General features: G+C 44.7%; 2 protein-coding genes across 2 annotated transcripts; both read left to right on the top strand.

Annotated features, from left to right (window-relative positions):
* Positions 1-6,052: 6,052 nt before the first annotated feature.
* On the top strand, positions 6,053-15,945 carry lipea (lipase, hormone-sensitive a). The gene is made up of 11 exons (XM_084484950.1): positions 6,053-6,257; positions 7,365-7,613; positions 7,986-8,270; positions 8,838-8,928; positions 9,655-9,800; positions 10,256-10,441; positions 10,952-11,107; positions 12,019-12,163; positions 12,420-12,647; positions 13,845-14,254; positions 14,465-15,945. Exons 2-11 carry the CDS (start codon positions 7,374-7,376, stop codon positions 14,711-14,713), a joined length of 2,136 nt encoding a protein of 711 aa, XP_084341076.1. The 5' UTR covers positions 6,053-6,257; positions 7,365-7,373; the 3' UTR covers positions 14,714-15,945.
* A 659-nt stretch (positions 15,946-16,604) lies between these two features.
* On the top strand, positions 16,605-19,410 carry LOC311364864 (trypsin-2-like; the record flags this gene model as incomplete). The annotated part of the gene is made up of 6 exons (XM_084484354.1): positions 16,605-16,647; positions 16,999-17,149; positions 17,499-17,758; positions 18,236-18,372; positions 18,895-18,996; positions 19,363-19,410. 6 exons carry the CDS (start codon positions 16,605-16,607, stop codon positions 19,408-19,410), a joined length of 741 nt encoding a protein of 246 aa, XP_084340480.1.
* Between the last annotated feature and the right edge of the window lie 269 nt (positions 19,411-19,679).

The raw sequence follows: 19,679 nt of genomic DNA on the forward strand, positions 1-19,679 counted from the left end.
AAAAATAGAAACACGAATTTTGGTATGTGAGCTATCGGCACCAGTTTACACGTGTCCTGTGAATTTCATATTCATAACTATTACGGTCTCCGCACAGTGATTTTGAGCCTCTGGCGGCCATGTTGTATTTTAAATCGACTTAATTTTTGGTGAGCAGTTAGAACTTTGGTACCTAATGGCCATTGAGTTGGTCCCGCTCAAATCAAGCATTGCGTCTATGAACTGTGGCGATTTTAGTGTCAGGCCACGCCCATTTCGATGCCACGCCCCATTTGAAAATATGTTGACTTTATCTTGTTCAGAATTTGATTCTGAACAACTTTTGTATTGGGGCCAACATCATAGGCGTCCAACTTGACGTTGATATGAGCAATTAACTATTTTCGAGGTTTCAACCACACCCCTTTTAGAACTCATTGGTGCTCTAAACTTTATTGTACAGACTAATCCTTAAGTCAGATTGAAGATAATGGGCCATAGATGATATGTGCCAAAGGAATTTTGTCAAAGTCGAAAAACCTGCGATCCTTGGGGAATTTACTGTTTTTAACTAAATTCAAAATGGCGGAAAATATGGCTACCGGAAGTGTTCAGTTCAAGAGACTTTTTTGTTCATCATGAGGATTTTCATGTGTGTGCAAAGTTTCATGAGTGTAGGTCAAACCGGTGACGTGTGCTGCTTGTGCAAAGTTTGCACTTTTGAACAGTTGCTATAGCGCCACCTAGGGGCGAATGTTAATTTGAGGGCTAGAATATCAAATTTTTCACCAGTCCCCACAATTGCACCAAAAAAAAACGAGTTTTCAAATATGTTCAGGGGGGGAAAAATGCAGTCGAAGTGTTTAAAAATAATAATAATAATTAAAACTGCGCGCAGTGATGAACGGGACCTCGCGCCGGCTTGCGGCCGCCGGTACGAGGTCCCGTTCATCACTGCGCGCAGTTTAAAAAAAAAATCGCGCCGGCTTGCGGCCGCGTCACGTGCCGTCGTAACATGTGTGCTGGCAAGATGTGCACATGTTAGGACGGCACGTGACGCAGCCGCAAGCCGGCACGAGGTCCCGTTCATCACTGCGCGCAGTTTTAAAAAAGCGCAGTTTTAAAAAAAATTCGCAAATTTATGTAATCTGTAGAAGCAGAGGTGCCCTGTGGTGTTTTACTGATTGTTTTGACATTAACATGTAAGACCACATTTAACTGAATTACATGTTCATTAACCCTACATCAATGATCCGATAAATTCCCTAGGAGGAGTTAGTTGAAATACAAGGCGACGGAATTCAAAAATGGCCAACTTTGACGGCATGCCACGGACACGCCCTTCAACGTACAATCACAAATAGCACGATTTTGGTTCAGCACCACTTCATGACTGTACTGACCAATTTTGAAGCAGATCCGATAAATTCCCTAGGAGGAGTTAGTTCAAATACAAGGCGACGGAATTAAAAAATGGCCAACTTTTGGCGACGGAATTCAAAAATGGCCAACTTTGCCGGCACGCCACGGACACGCCCTTCAACGTACAGTCACAAATAGCACGATTTTGGTTCAGCACCACTTCATGACTGTACTGACCAATTGTGAAGCAGATGCGATAAATTCCCTAGGAGGAGTTCGTTCAAATACAATGCGAAAAAGTGAAATTCCATTCAAAATGGCCAACTTTGACATCACGCCACGGCCACGCCCTTCAACGTACAGTCCCAAATAGCACGATTTTGGTTCAGCACCACTTCATGACTGTACTGACCAAATTTGAAGCAGATCCGATAAATTCCCTAGGAGGAGTTAGTTCAAATACAACGCGACGGAATTCAAAAATGGCCAACTTTGACGGCATGCCACGGACACGCCCTTCAACGTACAGTCACAAATAGCACGATTTTGGTTTAGCACCACTTCATGACTGTACTGACCAATTTTGAAGCAAATCCGATAAATTCCCTAGGAGGAGTTCATTCAAATACAAGGCAAAAAAGTGAAAAAATTTCAAAATGGCCGCCGAGAGTGAAAATGAAAAAATTAAAATTTCCGACTTCCGGTGGGGTTTGGAGCATGGGTCCAAGAGGCTTTTCTGTAGGGCATTGGACCTTATACGTGCCTACCAAGTTTCATACATATTGGTGAAACGTGGCGCAGGGGCTGGTTTTTAAAGTTCCTGTAGGGGGCGCTACACATATGAGAAACACGAATTTTGGTATGTGAGCTAGAGGCACCAGTTTACACGTGTCCTGTGAATTTCATATTCATAACTATTACGGTGTCCGCAGAGTGATCGACCCTCCTCTGGCGGCCATGTTGTTTTTTAAATCGACGTAATTTTTGGTGAGCAGTTAGAACTTTGGTACCTAACGGCCATTGAGTTGGTCCCGCTCAAATCAAACATTGCGTCTATGAACTGTGGCTATTTTAGTAACGGGCCACGCCCACTTCGATGCCACGCCCCATTTGAAAAATTGTTGACTTATTCTTGTTCAGAATTTGATTATGAACAACTTTAGTAGAGAGGTCCAACACCATAGGAGTCCAATTAATGTAGATATGTGCAATTTACTATTTTCGGGGTGAAAAACACACCCCTTTTTGAACTCAAAAGCTCATGGGTACTTTGAAATTTATCCTACAGACTAATCCTTATGTCAGATTGAAGATAATGGGCCATAGATGATATGTGCCAAAGTATTTTTTTCAAAGTCGAAAAACCTGGGATCCTTGGGGAATTTACTGTTTTTAACTAAATTCAAAATGGCGGGAAATCTGGCTACCGGAAGTGCTAAGTTAGTATCTGCAAATTTCTTCATTATGAGGATTTGCATATGTGTGCAAAGTTTCATGAGTTTAGGTCCAACCGGTGACGAGTTATGCTTGTGCAAACGTTGAAATTTTGGCATAGTTGGTATAGCGCCACCTAGGGGCGAATGTGAATTTGAGGGCTAGAATATCAAATTTTTCACCAGTCCCGCAAAATGTGCCAAATAAAAATGAGTTTTCGAATATGTGCAGGGGGGGAAAAATGCAGTCGAAATCCTGGAAAATAATAATAAGAAGAATCACGAGGGTTTCAATAGGGTCCTTGCCAAGTTTGGCTCGGTCCCTAATTAAAACTGCGCGCAGTGATGAACGGGACCTCGCGCCGGCTTGCAGCCGCCACTACGAGGTCCCGTTCATCACTGCGCGCAGTTTTAAAAAAAAATCGCGCCGGCTTGCGGCCGCGTCACGTGCCGTCGTAACATGTGTGCTGGCAAGATGTGCACATGTTAGGACCGCACGTGACGCAGCCGCAAGCCGGCACGAGGTCCCGTTCATCACTGCGCTCAGTTTTAAAAAAGCGCAGTTTAAAAAAAAATTCGCAAATTTATGTAATCTGTAGAAGCAGAGGTGCCCTGTGGTGTCCTACTGATTGTTTTGACATTAACATGTAAGACCACATTTAACTGAATTACATGTTCATTAACCCTACATCAATGATGCGATAAATTGCCTAGGAGGAGTTAGTTCAAATACAAGGCGACGGAATTCAAAAATGGCCAACTTTAATGGCATGCCACGGACACGCCCTTCAACGTACAATCACAAATAGCATGATTTTGGTTCAGCACCACTTCATGACTGTACTGACCAATTTTGAAGCAGATCTGATAAATTCCCTAGGAGGAGTAAGTTTAATACAAGGCGACGGAATTCAAAAATGGCCAACTTTGACGGCATGCCACCGACACGCCCTTCAACGTACAATCACAAATAGCATGATTTTGGTTCAGCACCACTTCATGACTGTACCGACCAATTTTGAAGCAGATCCGATAAAATCCCTAGGAGGAGTTCATTCAAATACAAGGCAAAAAAGTGAAAAAAATTCAAAATGGCCGCCAAAAGTGAAAATTAGAAATGCAAATAGCCGACTTCCTCTGGGGTTTGGGGCATGGGTCCAAGAGGCTTTTCTGTAGGTATGGGCACATTGTACGTGAATACTGAGTTTCATACATATTGGTGAAACGTGGCGCAGGGGCTGCTTTTTAAAGTTCCTGTAGGGGGCGCTACAAAAAATAGAAACACGAATTTTGGTATGTGAGCTATCGGCACCAGTTTACACGTGTGCCGTGAATTTCATATTCATAACTATTACGGTCTCCGCACAGTGATTTTGAGGCTCTGGCGGCCATGTTGTTTTTTAAATCGACTTAATTTTTGGTGAGCAGTTAGAACTTTGGTACCTAACGGCCACTAAGTCGGTCCCGCTGAAATCAAACATTGCGTCTATGAACTGTGGCGATTTTAGTGTCAGGCCACGCCCATTTCGATGCCACGCCCCATTTGAAAATATGTTGACTTTATCTTGTTCAGAATTTGATTCTGAACAACTTTTGTATTGGGGCCAACATCATAGGCGTCCAACTTGACGTTGATATGAGCAATTAACTATTTTCGAGGTTTCAACCACACCGCTTTTAGAACTCGTTGATGCTCTAAACTTTATTGTACAGACTAATCCTTAAGTCAGATTGAAGATAATGGGCCATATATGATATGTGCCAAAGGATTTTGGTCACAGTCGAAAAACCTGGGATCCTTGGGGAATTTACTGTTTTTAACTAAATTCAAAATGGCGGAAAATATGGCTACCGGAAGTGTTCAGTTCAAGAGACTTTTTTGTTCATCATGAGGATTTTCATTTGTGGGCAAAGTTTCATGAATGTAGGTCAAACCGGTGACGCGTGCTGCTTGTGCAAAGTTTGCACTTTTGAACAGTTGCTATAGCGCCATCTAGGGGCGAATGTGAATTTGAGGGCTAGAATATCAAATTTTTCACCAGTCCCCACAATTGCACCAAAAAAATTTGAGTTTTAGAATATGTGCAGGGGGGGAAAAATGCAGTCGAAGTCGACTAAAAATAATAATAATAATAAGAATAATCACGAGGGTTTCAATAGGGTCCTTGCCAAGTTTGGCTCGGTCCCTAATAATCACGAGGGTTTCAATAGGGTCCTTGCCAAGTTTGGCTCGGTCCCTAATAAACATGAGGGTTTCAATAGGGTCCTTGCCAAGTTTGGCTCGGTCCCTAATAAAAAATAAAGAAAGAATGAAATACAGAATATAATGAAATGAATGCACTGTATTCACATGTGTTCTCTCTGAAATATATTTGATATTGTGGATTGTATAATATGCGTATTACATTGTTTTGCGAAATCTATTCTAGTGTCCCTTATAATTCATTCACAAAAAAAAACAATTCTTCTTCTTTTGTGTCATCAACTAAAAAATACACTTCAGTTTGAGTCCTCTGAAAATGGGTTTGAACTTCTATAGAAGTGTTTATTAAGCAGTAATAATTATAGTAGACTTCAAATGTGTTTAGGTATGTTAAAGTAGTAGGCCTATTACGTGGGAAGAATGGGTAATGCTTGAGAAAAATAATTTGAAGGTCAACAAACAATCACTGGAATCTGTTATTGTCGGTGGTACTGCGTCATTAAGGTGGCGTGCGCCCCCTATTGGTGGAAACGCAGATTGCTTCTCATTTCTGGACATGTAATATAGGCCTACTGTATATGTAATGGGAGGAAAAAGTGGAGCATTATATCAGTAAGCATTTGTTTAATATGATCGGTTTGGTAAAAATGTATTATTTAAATCGGGCTAATCAGATCAGTCAGGGTTAATGGTTAGTATAGTTTAAAGATGTTTGTATTGTTGTAAAATTAAGATTAAAGATTTCCTCAGAAGAAATGTGTTTAGTCAAACATTACGACACACAGGCATGGGAGTTACTAATACAATATGAAAACGCCCACTGAACTTATCGTCACACACGACACATGTATCCAGGGTACAAAACGTGAACACAGATATACTTTAAAATCTACTTTGAATAATATGGCAAACGTGGACTCACGGACTACAATAAACGCCTATGTCACTAGTGCATGATTTACATGTGTCTTATCGGCTACCTGTTGCACATTTCGTCCGGCTCCAGCCAGCCAATGGGGTGGCGGGGCGCTCACATGACCCAGTGCTGCCTCGGTCCTCCCAAACATCCAGCAGAACGAAACCGAAGGCAGCACCGCCGGGGAGGAAGCTGCATGTGTGTTGAGCGTTGAGATGAGACTAGTCGTGGACTAGGCGCGCCAGTGACAACATACACAGGAAATCGTAGACAGAAGTTATCGGTGATCGCCCGAACACACACCAGGAACTGCGTGTGTGTGTGTTGATCGCTCCGTCTACACCCACAGAGAGACCAGCGGCTGGTGAGTGATTGACTGGTTTCCTAATAACTTGTATTCTAGCTGTGGATCCCTGCCGTTTTGAATGGCGTGGATAGGATGGTCGGGTATATCGGAATGCGGTTGTGTACGGCGTTATAGTGTTGTAACGCGGTAGCCTGTCGGTACTTTCATCCTGTTCGGTGTGACGTGTTTTTAATCTTTCCTGTCGCGGATGAAACATCACCCGATCACGTCACACATGGGTCCTGTTGGGAGAGTTGCGTAATCGCGGTCAATTATATTTGGGATCGGTCAGAAACACAAGTGCGATTCAGAGTGGCGTACGAATGTTAAGCGAGGTTTTGCCATTTTACAGACAGATTTCGGGAAGAAAAATTCGGGAAAGCTCATATTCTACAAATTGAAAACAGAAAGTGAATCTATGTTTAATTAAGCCCCCTGTTTAAAGACATTCTTAGGGAAGGTAAACTTCCCCTCGATGACGTGCTGTTGTTGGCCCCTTGGCCTTCAACAGATTATGTTGACTCCAACACACGACTTGACATCTTCTCATCCCAAATAACTAAACTCTAGCTCTACTTAAAAAAAAAAAAATGAAAAATTGATAATATGTAGCGATTGAGTCACCACTTTCTAAAAGCCAACAGGAAATTCCCAGTTCACTCTGCGTCTGACTTAGTGACATCATGTATCAACAACATGTGATAAGCCTAGCCAAAACACTGAGCTTCTTTGAGACAATCTGACCTAGTTGGAAAAGGGAAGACTATCTTGTGATGCCCGCAAGGACTTCAACCCTTGAGCAAGCAGATAACAGGAGTTCAACCGGGAGGGGAATGAGGTGTGTCCACGGCAGTTATGACTACACTCCCAGAGAGAGAGAGAGAGAGAGAGAGAGAGAGAGAGAGAGAGAGAGCGAGGGAGGGAGGGAGAGAGAGAGAGAGAGAAAGTTGAGAGAGAGAGAGAGACAGAGAGAGAGAGAGAGAGGCCCCGTTTTTTTCAATGAACTCACAGTGGCGCTTCACATGTCTGTTGTTGTCAACGTGTGAGCTAGCTGGATAAAGGTCAACCGTGACGTTATTCATTATCATGTTATCTCTCCTCCCCCGCCCTTCACCCCCTTCCCAGACCCCAGGCATGGATTACAAGGCTGTGTTCGTTGCCTTGGAGACGGTGTGCGATGAGAGCCTAGACGCACTGTGTGCCCCTCCGGACCTGCCGTATGGCGCGGCGGCCCAGCGGCTGGTCACCACCATCGTCCAGATCCAGGAGCACGGCCGCGCGCTGCTCCCCGTGGTGGCGGGCTTCGCCGCAATCTTCCACCACTACGATTTTGAGCCGGAGACGCCCGCCAATGGCTACCGCACGTTAGTCAAGGTACCATCATCATTATCCCTTTCTTCATCATCATCATCATCATCATCATCATTCTGTTATTTCAGTCATTCCTTCTGTCGATGTGGCTGTGTGTCCTTTATCTTTGTATTCAGGGCTGTATAATATATGACAGACTCAAATAATACTGTCTCTCTCTCTCGGTTTCTCTCTCTCTCTATGTGTGTTTCTCTCTCTCTCTATATATGTGTGTTTCTCTCTGTCTCTCTCTCACTCTCTGTGTGTCTCTCTCTCTGTGTCTCGCTTTCTCTCTGTGTCTGGCTCTCTCTCCCTCCCTCTCCCTCTCCCTCCATCTCTCTCGCTCTCCCTCTGTCTCTCTCCCCCTCCCCCCCCCCCCCCCCCTTCCGCTCCCAGGTGCTGCAGTCCTGCCTGCTGCACATTGTCCAAAAGGGCCGCTACGTGGCGGCCAACTGCCACGGCGCCTTCTTCCGCGCGGAGCACAACGCGTGCGAGCTGGAGGCCTACTGCAGTGCGCTGTGCCAGCTGCGGGCGCTCATGTACCTGGCCCAGCGGCTACTGCACGACAACGGCCACGGAGAGCTCATCTCCCTGCAGGACGGGGAGCTCAGCCGCCGCTTCGTCAAGGAGTACGCCTCCATGCACAAGGCCTGCTTCTACGGACGCTGCCTGGGCTTCCAGGTTAGTCGCCGACGGGGCCTTGGGACGGCGTTTTTATGTAAAGTTTCTTTGTAAATGTCAACTTGTAGTGTAGACACACACACACACACACACACACACACACACACACACACACACACACACACACACACACACACACACACACACACACACACACACACACACACACACACACACACACACAGAGAGAGACACATACAGACAGAGAGAGAGAGACACATACAGACAGAGAGAAAGGGAGAGACAGACAGACAGAGACAGAGAGAGACACACACACACACACACACACACACACAGAGTGTATGAGAGACACAGACAGACAGAGAGACACAGAGATGAGACATACAATGTAGGCCATTGTGCTTACCTCCTTGACCAGAAGGCCAAGGAGGTAAGCACAATTTTTAATGACCCACAATCCTTTTACAAATCAAGATAATTATCATTTTTCATCGTCGTATGGTCACCATTTGGTGAGCGTTTATATGCAAAACGTGGTTCCAGTACTATTTGTGCATGCATCCTTAGCGTTCCTTAATGTTTCTCTCTGTTATACTGTCCTGCTAGTTCTCGGCAACGCTGCGTCCGTTCCTCCAGTCGGTGGTGATCAGCATGGTGTCCTACGGAGAGACGTACGGCAAACAGCAGTCAGGCCTAGGTAAGTGTAGACAAAAGACAAAGACAACTTTTATTGGCCAAGTATGCTTGCACATACAAGGAATTTGGTCTCTGCATTTATCCCATCCGTGAATTAGTGAAACACACAGAGCATACAGTGAACACACAGTGAGGTGAAGCACACACTAACCCGGAGCAGTGAGCTGCTACAGTTACAGCGCTTGGGGAGTGCAGTGAGGGGTTAGGTGCCTTACTCAAGGGCACTTCAGCCGTGGATGTGGGCATGGGAGAGCAGTGCTCAACCACTTCGCCCACATTTTTCCTACTGGGTCGGGGATCGAACCAGCAACCCTTCGGTTTAAAGGCCGAAGCCCTAACCAGTAGGCCACAGTGTTCCCTGTGTTTTCACATGCTTTTGCAGCCACGGAAGCCAGCCCCTCTAGAACCTTCTCTGGAGCTCCGTGGGCAGTGGGCTCTCATCCTGTTTGTGGACCTCTGTGACTTCATCCTTTTGTTTTATTTAGCAGTTTAAATGTATAGTCTTCTGACAAATGTACTTATTGTAAGTTGCTTTGGCTCAAAGTGCTAAATTCCCTAAACTTAAACATAAATGTAATAGTTATTTGTGGTTATCGATTTATTATTACTATTATTGTTTGTATAATCAATTGTATTATAATTGTTCTATAATCGTCTTGTGTTATTATCGTACTTGATATCTTTCTATCGTTATTGTTGTTGTTTACGTGTTGTCGTGTGGTTGAAGGCATGGCCGCCCTGTCCCTGCTGACCTCGGGGAAGTACGTCATGGACCCTGAGCAGAGGGGGTTAGAGTTTGAACGCATTACACAGAACCTGGACCTGCAGTTCTGGAAGTCCTTCTGGAACCTCACAGAGTCTGGCCTCGTCACGGTAGGCCGGTTCTCAGCCAATCAGATCACACCATCGCCTCGCATGATGGACTTGCCCAATCACTCAAACGCCCCCCCCCCCCCCCAGGAGAAATTGATTATTTTAGATGTTGTAACACAACGTTGGGGTTATTATTCATGAGAAATTAGAATGAGGGGAGTGCAGTCCAAACCAACAAATGAAGCTCTGATTCTGTAAAGAATCTGATGTGTGTTTCGTGATATTGATAAGAAACTAAATTCTGCTCAACTATTAAAACTATTAAAAATTTCAAACTAAATTCCAAAGATCATTGTAATATAAATGACATATAGCATATTCAATAATAGTGTTTAGCAATTTCACTGGTGGATACACAGATGCCCCATACACCTCTTCTGAATCTAACCTGTAATAATGAACTTTCTCTCATCTTCATTTCTACTCTACTGTCTCCCCCTCCCCTTCGTCTGCAGGGTCTCACCAGGATCACCTCGAACCCCGTGAACGTTAACCTGGCCCTCACCCTGCCCCCGGTACAGCTGCGTCTCCCCTTGACCTCTGACCCCCGGCTGACCACGCCTGTGTCCCCCCCGGTGGCGCACACCGGGCCGGGTCCGGTCCACGCACGCCTCATCTCTCACGAGTTCCGTGACGGACACGTAAGTTGTGCCCCCCCCTTCCCCCCAGAGATTTCTCTAGATTTCTCTGTGCGCTAAATTCAGAGGTCTGGGTTTGATTTAAAAGTGCCCCCTGTCTTACCAGTAGGTCGGTCATAACATCTACATTTAGGGCATTTAGCAGACGCTTTTATCCAAAGCAACCTAGAATAAGTACATTTGTCAGAAGAAAGAGAAACAATATATCGCTGTCGGTACAGTAAAGATATTCATAGAAACAAGTGCCAAGCACTTACAATTGCTAGGTCGTTACAAGCTATTTTAACTGCCTACTTGCGACATCACAACTGGGACGAATGTCTTATCAAGATGAACTATAGATAGATGAAACAACCCCAGCCCTACACAGTTGGTGATCTATCCAGCGATCACACATCTCGGTGGACACTCCCACTTGTGATGTCACTAGTGGGACTGGGTTTCGAAAAACGCCTTAAAGCAGAAATAGGTGCTCCTTGAAAAATGTCGATCCACCTCTCCCTCTCGCTACAGGACACTGAGGAGCTGCTGGCTTACTCTGACATGGAGGAGGCCCCCTTGCCGCTGAACATGGTCCCCGCCTGGTCCCAGAAGAAGGCACGGTCCCCCTGGCTTATGATCCACTTCCACGGGGGAGGCTTTGTGGCCCAGACCTCAAAGTCCCACGAGGTGAACCACACACTCTCAGACCATTATGTACACATGAATGTAGATGAGCATGATGGTGAGCACCTGTTTAGCCAACAGGGGCTAGACCATGATGGTCTCCATAGCAACCCATCTGTTGATAGTGTCGATGCATTGACTCTTTATTAAGAAGTCTCATTGAGGTTGTGCATTGAGAGACACGCATGCAAATACGGCAAGCCAATACAGACACATGACCTATACACAGTGCAGGTATCCAGTCTGGTACTCCTCCCTGACCCCCCCAACACCCCTCTTAGGCATTAATTGTTTGTTGTACGTCCTTGCTTAAAAATAGTACTTAGCATTGTGTAGCACCTAATCCTAGCTATCTCTGTTGTATACAGGGAATGGGTTAACCTAACAACTGTTAGTGCTTGGCACTTGGTTCTATGGACATCCTTACTGTACCCACAGAGATATATAGTCTCTCCTTCTTTTGACAAATGTACTTTTTTAAGTACATCGCTTTGGATAAAAGCGCCTAAATGTTAAAGGATAATTCCGGTATTTTGAACATTGAGCCCCCTTTCTGGTTTGTCTAGGATGAAATAGAGTGGTTGACACCGAAATTTTGACTATTGGTCCTGTCTCGGGTATTTGGCTCATCGCCCCTGCCTGCTTCAGAATGGCTGTCTATGGGCATTCACAAACCTGTCCTTAAAACAACCCTAAACGTTTGCTTTCAAAAATGTGCAACTCACTGAGTGGTTAGTGGTGTTTGTTGATGTTCTAAATCAAGTATCGTAGCGAAATACAGTTTCTGTCGTGTTTTATTTGGCATTTTGTAAATCCCATTGAAACGGAAACCGGACCGGAACCAGAAACGGAAATGGGCAGTTGTCCTTTAATGAAATGTAAAGTAGCCCCTAACATCTCCTTCCTCTGAGCAGTATTACCTGAGGAGCTGGTCCAAGGACCTGAAGGTGCCCATCCTCTCAGTGGACTACTCCCTGTCCCCCGAGGCCCCCTTCCCCCGCGCCCTGGAGGAGTGCTTCTATGCCTACTGCTGGGCCCTCAAGAACGCCCACCTGCTAGGTAGGGCTGTGTGTGTGCGTGTGTGTGTGTGTGTGTGTGCGTGCGTGTGAGTGAGGATGCATGTGTGTGTGTGTGTGTGTGTGTGTGTTAGGATGTGTGTGTGTGTGGTAATAATAATGGTTAATTATAATCTCCTAAATTACTTTATGAGGCAACATTAACCAAACGGCCCAACTGATGCCTTCCCAGTGGCGGTGTTGTAATGAAATACCGCTCAAGTTTAATTAGGTGTGTGTGTGTGTGCTTGTGCCCAAAGGTTCCACGGCAGAGCGGGTGTGTTTGGCGGGGGACAGCGCCGGCGGCAACCTTTGCATCACGGTGTCCATGAAGGCCGTTTCCATGGGGATAAGGGTGCCTGACGGCATCATGGCCGCCTACCCGGCTACCTTGCTCACCATCGACGCCTCGCCCTCCCGCCTCCTCACGCTCATAGACCCCCTGCTGCCCCTGGGGGTGCTGGCCAAGTGTCTCAACGCATACGCAGGTCTGTGGAAGAGGCCGCGCAGGACATTAGCTCCTGTTGTTGTTGTTGTTGTTGTAACATATGAATTGTAGCCAGCAGTGTTTAGCCAGCAGTGGCGAGACCATGATGGTCTCCACAGCAACATATCTGTTGATGTTGTTGATGTGTTGACTCTTCATTTCTCTGGTTGGGCACCTCTTTTGCATTGAGAGACACACATACAAACACTACAAGCCAATACCAATACCCATACCTGTTTAGCCAGCAGTGGCTAGACCATGATGCTAGTTGTTTTATTTGCTCATTTTAGTTTTCTGGGTTGAGAGAGTTATTTAGAAAAAAATCCTGTAAATATTTTTTCTGAGGTTGTTTTTCGTAGTAACGTATCTGTTGATGTTGTTGTTGTGTTGACTCTACAAGTCTCATCGAGGTTGTCGTGCTCTCTTGCATTGGGGAGACACACATGCAAACACTACAAGCCGATACCAATACCTGTTTAGCCAGCAGTGGCTAAACAGGTTGAACAGCACTCTGTTCCTTAAGATTTGTAACGCTTTTATACTTTATTCGTTAACACTGTTCCCATGTAAAACTCTTTGGACACAGTTTTGTATGTTGCTCTGTTTACAAGTTGTGCTGTGAGACTATTCCACACATCAGCGATTTGCGAGGTGTTAGGAAAATAAATACACTTGTAACAAGTCCACAAAAAAGGATTTTATACGGTTGAGTCATATAAGCCAGTCTTAATAATCTATATTGTGCATTGTAAACCCATCCAGGTGTAACCTTCAAGGGTGAGCAACTGTGTCTAAACTTGCTGGAAGGCAATCTGTTTGTCCGTTTGTTGAAGGGGTTGGGTGGTTATAGGTGGTGGAAGAGCTATCGGTCTTGTTTGATGGCCTTGAGTTGAACCATGTCCCTTATTTTAGTCTGTGTATGCATCGTGTATTAATGTGTCTCAGATGTGATGTGACTCAAACAATAGTGTACAAATCCTAGTGTTATGTATATGTTATGTATACTTACATCCACCCAGGGTTGTGCCATATAAATATATAATATGTATATATTATTATTATATTTTATATTATATATACTAGTAACAAGTCCACTAAATAGTATGAGTTAGTAGCATGAATTCCATCCTCACACCATGACCCTAACGAACGATGACCCCGCCTTGACCCTACTCCGGTTTGCCCCTCCCCCCTCCAGGCGTGACCTGCAAGGGCCTGCAGCCGGTGGTGGGCAGCGGCACGCTGAGCGCCCTGGGCCGCGACACCGCCACTCTGCTCAGCGACCTCGGCTGGGGCGCCTCCAACTGGCTGCAGTCCTTCCTGGACCCCGCCCGCTCCCGCAGCCCCAGCAGGCCACCGCCCACTTTGGCGCTGACCACGCCCCTCGTCAGGAGCACCGGCGACCGCGTCCTCAGGTCGGACGGCGGGGACTGCAGCGGCGGTGGCGGCGAGGAGGGCAGGGACTACCCCGAAGGCTTCGAGCCGATGCGCTCCGAGATCCTGGCATTCGTGCTGCAGTCGTCCTGTCCTGTCATCAAGAACCCGTTTGTGTCACCACTGCTGGCGCCCAACGAGCTGCTGAAGGGCCTGCCGCCTGTCCATATTGTGGTGAGTCTTTTGCTAATTTTTAACAGACCTTTGATGGACAGGTCAGCCCACCAGTTGGTACAGTCCTCTGGGTGGGCCAGTAGGCTGATCGATCTGTCCATCATTGACGTTTTAGAATCCAAATAAAATGTTTCCGATGGTTCCAGCTTGTTCTGTCTGGTTTTCTCTGAGCGTCTCTGAAGGTGACCTCCCCATGTGTCCTCCTCACAGGCCTCCGCGCTCGACGCTCTGCTGGACGACTCTGTGATGTTCGCCAGGAAGCTACGAGACATGGGCCAACCGGTGACCCTGACCATAGCCGAGGACCTCCCCCACGGCTTCCTCAGCCTATCACAGCTCACCAAAGAGACGGAAGTGGCCTCGGACCTTTGTGTACAGCGAATCAAAGAGGTCTTCCTGCAAAAGAACCCGCCCTCCAATCTTCGTAAGCGACCGACGTCAGAAAGTCCAGCAGTTTGAAGGAAATTACACTGAAATAGTGCAAAACTGTCTCTGAACAAAGTACAAAACAGGGAACACAGTGTCTCCTGGAAGAGGACAGCTGGTCAGCAGGGTTAGGCAGCTCCACCACCGCATTCGAACTGGCAACCTTCCATGGCACGGAAAGAAAGAACAAAGAACATAAATAGAACAGAGGAAAGAAAATAGTTGACCCCTACATGTGAAACCACCCTTAGACAAGAGTCAAATATTGAATACACCATTTAATGGCAAAACTAAAATTGAATAAGTAACCCAGTACAGAGCGTGCTTTAGGGAAAAGCCTAACTTCTATTATCTGATAGACTGAGCTGTCGTGCCTTAGAGAGTGGAGGTTAGAGGGAACATTTTGTACCACTGCTAAGAGCTAGCTGAAGTCGTTGGGCGATCGAATCGATCCACTAGCGATTTATATTATTTATTCGCACTGACACCGCTTAACTGTCGCCTTTTTCAAGAGCGTGCGCACGCGTGTGTGTGTGTGTGTGTGTGTGTGTGTGTGTGTGTGTGTGTGTGTGTGTGTGTGTGTGTGTGTGTGTGTGTGTGTGTGTGTGTGTGTGTGTGTGTGTGTGTGTGTGTGTGTGTTATCAGCAGTCCAGACATTTGAGTCAACACACACACACACACACCTATTTGAGGGTGTGTATTCATAGATTGGGATGGGATAGGACCAGGGATAGTATAATGGTGTTGTTGTATATCAGATGAGATTATACGCTCGTCCAATGGCGAGATGGTGAATGGTGACCTCTCCCGACAGAGACAAGGCTCCCCTTTGCACAATGAGCCAACCGAAAGGGAAGTTGACCCCTGACCTTTCATTCCCCGCCGTCACTCACAGTTGCCTTACACACACCCCTCCCATTTTCCCACTTTTTATTTAAACGTTTCATTGTTTACCTCCCTCAAACCATCATAACGAACCTAGTTCCTTACCAGCATTACCATTTACTAATGCACTTGGGAAATGTCTACAATGTACTGTATTAATAATGTCATGTGTTTGGGGGGCTTTAAGTCTGTCCTGTATTTATTTTCTTTCTCCAGTTTTACAAGTATTCGCAATAAACCACAAGTTTGACAAGTGGCCTTTGTCCGTCGTTTTGAGCGGTGCGGTGGATTGTTTTTCTGCTTGTGTTGTTTTATAACAGTTTACATTTATGGGTGAAATGTTGTTTAAAAAACCAAAATCATTAAATCTGGATGGTAACAACGCAGATGTGTTGTGTCTGGTGTCATCTGTGCTTGTTTACAGCTCGATGTCTGTCGTTTGAGATGGACCGAGCAATGAGGAGTGAAGTCCTCTAAATAGTTAATTTTCTTTGCACATTTTGTACCTGATTAAACTCAACCTTGCCTATCGAACATACTGTAAATAAGATAAGGTGAGGTGGCCGCAGCAACACTTCAGTCCAACGTGTTATGTAATTCTGGTTTACCTACAGAACATGGAGACATGTGTAGAATAATACTGCCACCTTGATCATTTAGTGAAGATCTGTGAAGTCCTTTGATTGATTTGTTGCATTTAAAGTACATTTACGGATGCAGAATCTGTAAACGTTCATCAGATGAACTACAGAATATCCTTTAGCCTACAATAAAACAAACATACCCACCACACACACACCTTGACATTTCACATATGTTGTTGAAACTATTCACATCTGTGCATCAGGCCCAGGTTCCCAGATATTACTACAGGGTTTTTTGAACACCTTCTTGGTTCACATCCCTCCAAAGAATCTTTGTGATTGGTTTTGCCGTCAAGGTGACATGGTGACGTTGACACAGATTTCCAACTTAAAAGGGAGAACTTGGCGTGTGTTTCTCCTCAGTTTGTAGAGGCTTCTAGTCTACTTCAGCCACGATGATGATCTCTGTGCTGCTGCTGCTGCTGGCGCTCACTGGCGGTGAGTCTGAAGGATCCTGACCCGACCCCTATGCTGTTGACTGTTCAATGCTAGTTCATGAGATGCTTGTAGAAATGCTCTTCTGAAAGTGAGAGTGGGTTTGCCTTACTTAAGACTATATGGACTTTCAACTGTTTTGTTTTATTTATGTGATTCATTCATAAACTTGGCATCGGTTCATTTCATGTGATTCGAAACTAAGAATCATTTTAACCAATTGAAGGAGAAAAAAAAGCCAATTAACTAATAAGATTTCACGGTAGGTCAGTCTGTGCCCTGTTTATCTCAACAGTCCTCGTGCCTGTCTGTGTCTAATCTGCGTGTCCCAATGCGTCCCGTATTCCCAAACAGTTTGCCTGGGTTTCGACGACCGTATTGTCGGAGGGTACGAGTGCAAAGACCACTCTGTGCCCTGGCAGGTGTCACTCAACAACGGCTGGCACTTCTGTGGCGGAACGCTGATCAACAGCCGCTGGGTGGTCAGCGCGGCCCACTGCTACAAGTCAGTGTTCACTTTTAGAGGCTCCTGGCCCTCTACAATTCCAGCAGTATTGTAATTTCTTGTTTATCCATTTGTATTGTTGTTGTTGTTAGGCCTATATATTTTTTTCATCTATTTTCCACGTCTCATACATAAATCTATATTTTTAATAAATTAAAAATAATAAAGAGATAAACTTCCACATGCTTCCGAAAACATGACAACATTGTAGCACTGAGCAATGGGGAGTCCTTATTACATATCCTATATCCAATACGCTTGTGTACAGTAGACCGTCATGTCAAGTCTTATCCAAACGGCAATACGAACTTAATCAAGTTCCTCCTCTCGACGCTTTTTAATCATCAAGAGAAGGGAGGGAGATGGAGGTGCGTTTGGGCGAGCACCACATCGGGTACAAGGACGGCCCTGAGCAGTTCATCGCCTCGGCCGCGGTGGTGATCCACCCGGAGTGGGACCGATACAACATGAACAACGACATCATGCTCATCAGGCTAGCCGCGCCGGCGCAGATCAACCAGTACGTGAGCCCCACGGCCCTGCCCAAGACTTGCGCTCCTGCGGGCACGCAGTGCCTCGTCTCCGGCTGGGGCGCCACCCAGAGTCCCTGTGAGTTTCCCATACAGACAGACTACATATCTGTTGAATGTATGCTGTACACAACAGACTATGTACAATGATGAAAAATAGTGGGCCTACAAGTGGGACGATGACAATTAATTATATTGCAACATGGTTGTTCTTTGGTCTATTTTGGTCATTGAATGACATTGAATCAATAATTGAATGTAATATTAGGGTATTTATCATTTTATATATTATATTTTATGTTTTATATTTGTCATATAGTTATACAACTATCGTTAAATATTTGATAATATTCTAGGTATTCATTTATATTTATTATTATTTTATTTATTTATTATAGGCCTACCTTTATTTGATCTATCTATTTTCGTATCATGTAAATCACCCTGCACTCAAGCCTTTGTAACAGGAATATTATATTATATTATATGACATTACATTGTGTATTCTGAACCTCTGGACGTGACCATGGCATGCTGAACACTCTGCTCCCTCCAGTCGGCTGTCTCAAGTGCCTGCACTGCCTGGACCTGCCCATCCTGCCCCAGGAGGACTGCGAGAAGTCCTACCCCAACAGGATCACCTCCTCCATGTTCTGCGCTGGCTTCCTGGAGGGAGGGAAGGACTCCTGTCAGGTACAGTATGCTGTAATGATATAATTATGTAAATATGTTACCTTTTCATGTATAAATATAACATACAGTGCACGCTGTGGATGGCAGTTGGATGGTGTTTGTGTCTCCTGTCCGCTCTTCGATATTGGGCAGTTGTTCAATTCTCTTGTTGATTTAACTGTTAAGCTTTTTAACAGTAGCTACTACAGTAGTACTACAGCCGCTTTCAGGATGGTTGCTGGTAGATTCTCTTCTTCTCCTGGCTCAAGTCAAGTGTTAAAGGCTCTCAAGCAATTTCAACACAAGTTTTAAATCAGTTTTATCTCAATTTAATTATTTCTTATTTTTTTTGTTTTATCTGGTACTGCATTAATATGTGAATTGTTGTAGTTTATTTTATTTATTAATTTTTCTGTTGTTTGTTTATTTTATTATATTTTGTGAAGCACTTCAAGTGAGTGGAGGACCTTTATTTTGAAGGTTTTAACTTGGCTCCCACATTGGATTCCCTCTTGACTGTATTTTAATTTGGTCCTCCCCCAGGGAGATTCTGGTGGTCCTCTAGTGTGTAACGGGGAGCTCCAGGGTGTGGTGTCCTGGGGGTGGGGCTGTGCTGAGGAGGGCCGCCCCGGTGTCTATGCCAAGGTCTGTGTCTTTCTCATCCCAAAACCTAAATCCTAAATACAAAGGCTTTTATTTTTGAAAACCTACTATAGACATTATGAGTAGACATAAGCCTATTGAAAATGTTACTGGAAGATAATTATGAAATATGTATTAGCAACAGATAATAATAATAATAATAATAATAATAATAATAATAATAATAATTCAGACACACTAGTCACTGTTGTTGGGAATGAAATAGCAGAACTCCAGATAATATAGAAATGCTTTAATTGGTTTCCTACTATTAGGAATGCTTCAAATACATCAACCAAAAAATGGTATATGTTTTAAATGTTTAATTGCACTCTGTTTTTCTTTGACTGTATGGTTTTTCATCCACAGGTCTGCCAGTTCACTGACTGGATGGAGCAAACTATGAACCTTCACTGAGATCAGAGCAGTTACATAAGGGAGAATACGTGCAATCACTATTTTTGACTATTTGTGTGACTCAAAAACTCTAAATAAAATACAGTAAACAACCACTTTTAATGAACTGTGTTTTGTGTCATTCAAATTATTACATTTTATTATTATGTGAAAGTCAAATAACGTCCAATAGCTGGATTGTCTTTGCATTGGTGTGTAGGAAGTCAATGTTGCCGTGACCCTAGTCGGCCGGCAGATGGCGGTAGTGCGTCGGCGTTTTCCATGTGATA

Source organism: Micromesistius poutassou (assembly GCF_964030765.1).
Source record: "Micromesistius poutassou genome assembly, chromosome: 20".
NCBI classification, from domain to species: Eukaryota; Metazoa; Chordata; class Actinopteri; order Gadiformes; family Gadidae; genus Micromesistius; species Micromesistius poutassou.